At 34.5% G+C, this 6,193-nt stretch overlaps 1 protein-coding gene across 1 annotated transcript; it reads right to left on the bottom strand.

The window, feature by feature from the left end:
• Positions 1-3,306: 3,306 nt before the first annotated feature.
• LOC149240602 (cyclin-dependent kinase B1-1-like) lies at positions 3,307-5,503 on the bottom strand. The gene is made up of 8 exons (XM_089370232.1): positions 5,301-5,503; positions 4,894-5,035; positions 4,318-4,400; positions 4,109-4,220; positions 3,898-3,991; positions 3,734-3,803; positions 3,506-3,647; positions 3,307-3,390 (listed from the first exon to the last, which is right to left on the bottom strand). Exons 1-8 carry the CDS (start codon positions 5,501-5,503, stop codon positions 3,307-3,309), a joined length of 930 nt encoding a protein of 309 aa, XP_089226358.1.
• Positions 5,504-6,193: the final 690 nt, after the last annotated feature.

Genomic DNA, 6,193 nt, shown 5'->3' on the forward strand with positions numbered 1-6,193 from the left:
CACAGAAGGCGCAGTGCGGAGGCACCAAAGAAGGCGCAGTGCGGAGGCACCACAGAAGGCGCAGGTGCGGTGGTCGCGGCGCCACAGAAGGCGCAGGTGCAGAGGTAGTACAGATATCCGCAGATCTATACCAGTGAAGTTGCGATCCCTGCTTAAAATTTGTTTTAACTGCCTTTGACTATTCTGCAGGGTTTTGGGTGCATAACTGATGTTTGGTTACTGGTACTGAGTTCAGATAACAGCATGATTAATGACTTATCTTTATGTACTAGATCTGGTTGATAACTCTCATAATATCATTGTATATGTATGGATCTGGTGATTGGGTGATTCAGAAGGTTATTTGATTATGAGCTTCAATGTTGTTGTTGGATCCAGTTTGAAAATTTATGAAAAGTGGTCCTTGAAAGAAAAGAAGTAGGGGGTTGTAGCTCCCTTCCAGGAGAGACTGGAAAACGAGAGAGAGTTGTAGCTCTCTGCAGGTTGTAGCCTGCGTACTGGTAAAGGAATGCACCAGTACAAAATCATTGTAACAGGAGTTTCTAATTTGAAAGAAGATAGAGACATATTGCAGCAGGTGGTTTTCACCCACATTGGGTTTCCACCTTATATTTGGTGTTCTTTGGTGTGACTATCTGTTTTTCTTGTTCATGCTCATTATTTTATGGTACTGATAAGAAAAAATAATTCAAAGTGTAAATAAGGAAGATTTGTTAAAAGAACTTGATAATACTGATTCACCCCCCCCCTCTCAGTATTATTTTGAACAAGAGGATCATTATTTTGCAGTTCAAGAGTGAAGAGTTTAATCATGAGTTGAACAACTTCAAGTGCAGAATGTGAATCATAGAGTTCTTTCAGCTTTTGTAAGGCTTCAAAGGCAGTTGAAAATTACGAAATATGGCGACTCACCTCTTCAATTACAGATGCTGCGATTAATGCATAAAATTTGTTGTTCTTGTTTTCCCAAATGACGAGCTCTTTGTCTGAGGTAGGTTATTCTGGTTCATTGTCTCCGTCTCCGACACACACTCCTTTCCACAACTCATTGAAAATGAGGGTGTGTTTTATCATCTGGGACCACTCAAGATAGTTCTCCTAGGCAGCAAGAACTATTCCCACAATAGATATGATTGAATGCATACTGTAAAAAGAAATACTTCTGCTAATAGAAAAATACTTCTGCCAATATACAGTAAAATTGTACTTCTAGTGGTGTTTTTTTTTTAAATTACAATTCAAAGAAATATATTTTTGATATGGCTTGACAGAAAATTCAACTGTCAATACGTGAGACTAATCCTTACCTCATTGCATCAAGGTTCAAGATCTCTTCAACAAATATATTCTTATGTATCTTAGAACAACTATAACTACTCCGTAAGGTATGTCCACACTACAGGCATTTTTTATAAATCATACTATGTTGCAGATTCACGCAAACGTCTATGTATTGACATTCCATGATGATCCTCCTCTTGCTGTAGCAATCCACATGCTCACGGATTCCAAAAACCATAAGGGCCTTACACTTCCACGCAAATTACTATATAGACACAAGCCCCACCACCAGATTTGTCACATGCAATTCATGCGATGGAGACAACGTTAACTTACAACGTTTAACAACAGCGTAAATACCATACCAAACAACCTTATTACAACTGCGTAAATATGTGAACAGCTTCTGGACTGCGTATATGGAGCAACGTTCATATACCTTAATCGGAGCAGCGTTCAACTCTTCCACTGTGCAACTCTTCACGTCAGGTTCACCACAGTAGGTCACATCAAAAGGAAGCCGGTTATCGTCATTGTGGTTGGAATGGATGTGCACCAGTGGCAAGACAACGCTGTTGCATCGACTTATTGCTCACACAAAAACGTGAGAAATACAAGGATATGTTTTGAATCTTGACCCAACATAAGCTGATCTCTAAATCTTCATAATTTTTTTTGGAATACCACAGGATTTTTATGGTCACAAATGCAGACAGAGCCTTGAATGATCTCAAAGAAAGAAGCCAAGGGGCGACTTTTTACAGTAGAGGATGCAGCTGACCCGGCTGGAAATTGTTACGGTGACAATAAGCGCCCAACAAATTTCAAGATTTCAGAGGAGATAGAAACAAAAAATTTGAGGGCTAAAGGTGATGATCCATTCACACAGTGAACATGGTCATGGAGTTGATTCACGCACTAGCAGCAACATTCAATGCAACAACCTCAAGGGCATTCAACTCAGCGATTCAGAAGATTTTCAGGTCTGAGGCTGTTAAGTCAAAGAATTCAGAGTTAATTATGGTAGACAAAGCGCACGACAGTGGATAGAGATCAGTAGGCAGAAGGGAGTTACACCAATTTTGGGAGCTAGCTCTGATACCATGTCAAACGAGGCAGTAACTCCTCAACTAAAATTGATTCGTGTGTTATTCCTTCACGTAGGTCTTCATTATATACATGAGGGAGAGACTATTCACTTCATCTCTCGACGACTGTTCATATTACTTATTTATCTATTTACATTATATTCGCCTAGGTGTCAACAAACATATATTCTATTGAGATTTCTTAAATTTTTGAGTACTTTTTAGAAAATATACTGGTGAGTGTTTTAGTTGTGCCAAAGTTAGCATAGGTATCAATTTTATGTTATGGGTGAGAAAATATGAATATTCATTGCTTTTTATGCTTAAAATCTAAAAATTTTGTATTCTATTATTGCACTTCTAAAAAATATATAAAAAATATCATTTCTTATCATAAAACTAAAGAAATAAAAAATATATATGATATTATTCTTGTGAAGATATAAATATTAAAGTTTTATTTATTTATTTTTTTAAATCACAAATTTAGCTTTTCATTTTTAAATTTAGTTTTGTTAATCACCATTTAGCTTTTAATTTTTAAATTTGGTTTTATTAATCACCTTAATTAGAATAAAATAGAGATATAAACTAAACTAAATTATTAACCAAAAATTAAATAATAATAATATAATTTTTTCCTTTCTTTTTAAAACATTTTTACTCATAATTAAAATACAATTCTTATGAAATATAGTTAAAATTCGAGAAATACAAATATACTTTATTATTTATGAGAAGAGATATTTAAAATATTTTTTATCATAAACAAAATACAATTTTTACGAAATATAATTAAAATTACAGAGTCACAAATTTATATTTCATTATTTTCTCTATGAAGGAGTTCAATAATCTTGCCTGAAATATAACTAAAATTACAAATTTATATTTCATTATTTTCTCTATGAACGAGATTTCAATGATCTCTCAAGGCCTAGGATTCAAGGTCAAAAAAATAGGGATGGGATAATGCATTCCTGGCTGGAATTCTCTTCGAAGGATCATATTGAAGCATTTTCTGCACATATAAAATTTCAGTGAACTTTACAAAACCGTTCATAAATCAATATATGTTTTTTTAATCTAACTAACTAAAAGTAGCAATGACTTCAAAAAAATGAGGAATAACTTACCGATAACAAGTCCAGACCACACTCATCTAAACTTGGAATTTCATGTCCCAAATCCTTAGGTCTAAATTTAGGAAATAAAGGATTCCAATGCTTAAGCCGTGATACTCCCGGCCACACTTCTTCATTGGGAGTTCCTAATGTCCTAAAGGCCGAAGACAGAACCAAGAGATTTCAATTTCCACCAATAGGACAAAGACTCTTGTAGAACAACAAAATGTTGAAACTCACCGGAATATCTTGATTATTTGAGACAATTGTGCATCTCCTCGAAAAAGGGGCTTCAAATTGCACAGTTCAGCTGCATAATTAATAACAACAGTTCCCATCAAGGTTTTGTAACGGGCTAATAACCAAGAACCCAAAAGTTTTATTTCACAGGAAATATACTGTACCAAAAATACACCCAATAGACCAAATGTCAATTGCAAAAGAATAATCTGTTCCTCCCAGCAGCAATTCAGGAGGCCTATACCACAGGGTTGCCACCTGCATTCAATAGACTGAGAATTTAAAATCTCCAATTTCATTATGATAATCAGTATGCCAGGCTTAGGGTTTTTCAAGGGAAAAAACATGTAGTATTTGAGGTAGTTAAAACCCTACCACTTCAGTATAACACTCGAACTTCTTACGTAGAACTCGTCCAAGCCCCATATCTGCAACCTTTAGCAGTCCCACATCTAAATCTAATAATAAATTCTGGGGTTTCAAGTCTCTGCAATACCAAATTCATATACATGAAATTGGATAATTGCAACTACATATTTTGCAATCTCATCTCAGCTCACAAGAGAAGAAGAGATAAGTTTAACCTGTGTATCACTCCATGCCTGTGACAATACTCTACTCCCCTAAGCAGCTGATACATAAGATTCTGCAGTGCAAACACAGATACGTGTTTAGTAAAAAAATTAAAAAATTAAAATAAATAGGGCTATATTAGAGTAAGTATGTTTTTTTATTAAGCTTCTGCAGTGCAAACACAGATACGTGTTTAGTAAAAAAATTTAAAAAATTAAAATAAATAGGGCTATATCAGAGTAAGTATGTTTAAAAAAATTTAAAAATTAAAATAAATAGGGCTATATTAGAGTAATGTTTAAAAAAATTAAAAAATTAAAATAAATAGGGCTATATTAGAGTAAGTATGTTTTTTATTAATTACATTAGTAAGTATGTTTAAAAAAATTAAAAAATTAAAATAAATAGGGCTATATTAGAGTAAGCATGTTTTTTATTAATTACATTAGTATTATTTAGTAGAAATTAGAAATTTTGAATCAGCTAATGTGATTCATTTCAATATAATGATTATTTGTTCTAAGTTTTGAACCACATAATGTGATTCATTCTATTGCAATGAAATTACTACTTTAAATTAAGTGGACCTTGATGATCACAGGGGGCATTGGTGCTTTGTTGGTTGAATATTTGCGATACAAATCCATAAGATCACAGTCCATAAATTCAAACACCATGTATAGCACCAGCTTTCCATTTTCATTCTTGGCCATTTCCACGGCCAACAACCTGCAGAGTATGAGGAACTCAGAAAGCAATTAGGTTTGAAATGGTTGAGTTGATCAACTTGAGCTGAGAATACGCAAGTGCAGAAAACTCTTAGAGCTGAGAATACACAAGTGCAGAAAACTCTTACTTTCTCATCTATGATGCGTTTAAAGACATAAAAAGAAGATTGAGATGTAAATCTTACTGTATTTTTTCAAAAGATGATATGAATTTATTTATGTTTATTTCAAAAGAAATATGGAAATAGAAATTGACACAAACTTACTTGACAATATTTTCACCCTGGGCCAACAACTTGAGATTTGCGATTTCCCTGAGAGTACTCGCTGGAAACCCTTCTTCGGTGGTTTGCGGACTGGTTTTCTTGAGAGCTACGATCTGACCTGTCGCTTTCACTCTAGCCTTGAAAACCTTCCCGTACGACCCCTCTCCAATTTTCAGCAGTATCTCATACTTCTCCATGCCCATCGTTTAACAAGACAGGAGGTCAACAGAAGGGTTGAGAAATTAAGATGCGGTTGAGAGGCGAAGAGACGAGAAATATTTCCAATCCTCTCATCAAAAGTCTAGACGTATTTATTGAACTCAAATTCCTTGAAACGAAAAGACACGACTATTCTTTCACCTTTCAAAAGTGTTCTGGAATTTATGACCACTCTAATATCTTGACTCGATCTTGGGAAAAAGAAAAAGAAAGAAGCGAATAATCAATCGTTGTTTCATGACTATTCGAATTATATAGAGTAACCTCCCATCGAAATCATGAGCCCAGGGTTTTTAAAATCCTCCCTCATTTGATAAAACATAACAAAATGCAATGCGCATGAATTTCTGTTCTTGATTTCAATTATAGCTGGTGGTTGTGTTGTTTGATGCGCGTACCTTAATTTGTGGTTTTGGCATACGTATCATCTGGTATTGGTTACAGCAATTGATATCAGAGTAAGAGTAGGAAATAATTCTTGCAAAGAGTGAAGGTGGTGGGTAGAACAGGGAGTTCATTTTATTGAGTTTATAGAATGGAAAATAGTCGTAATTGTGATATTGATTACATCACTTATTATCAGAGTGAGAGAATTCTTCAGTTTGGAGATAATTTTAAGAAAGAGTGAAGGTGGTGGTTAGAAGATAGAGGTAATAGAGTTTACAGAATGGAGA

This window comes from Pinus tabuliformis, chromosome 8 (assembly GCF_031772625.1).
Source record: "Pinus tabuliformis cultivar Carrire ecotype Pingquan chromosome 8, CPIR1, whole genome shotgun sequence".
NCBI lineage: Eukaryota > Viridiplantae > Streptophyta > Pinopsida > Pinales > Pinaceae > Pinus > Pinus tabuliformis.

Coding starts and splice junctions, on each gene's coding strand:
- LOC149240602 (XM_089370232.1), bottom strand. CDS start 5,503: ATGGGCATGGAGAAGTATGAGATACTGCTGAAAATTGGAGAGGGGTCG. Junction 4,401..4,893: donor TGCCCCCTGTGATCATCAAG/GTCCACTTAATT, acceptor TTTACTAAACAC/GTATCTGTGTTTGCACTGCA. Junction 3,804..3,897: donor GTCTATTGGGTGTATTTTTG/GTACAGTATATT, acceptor TTAATTATGCAG/CTGAACTGTGCAATTTGAAG.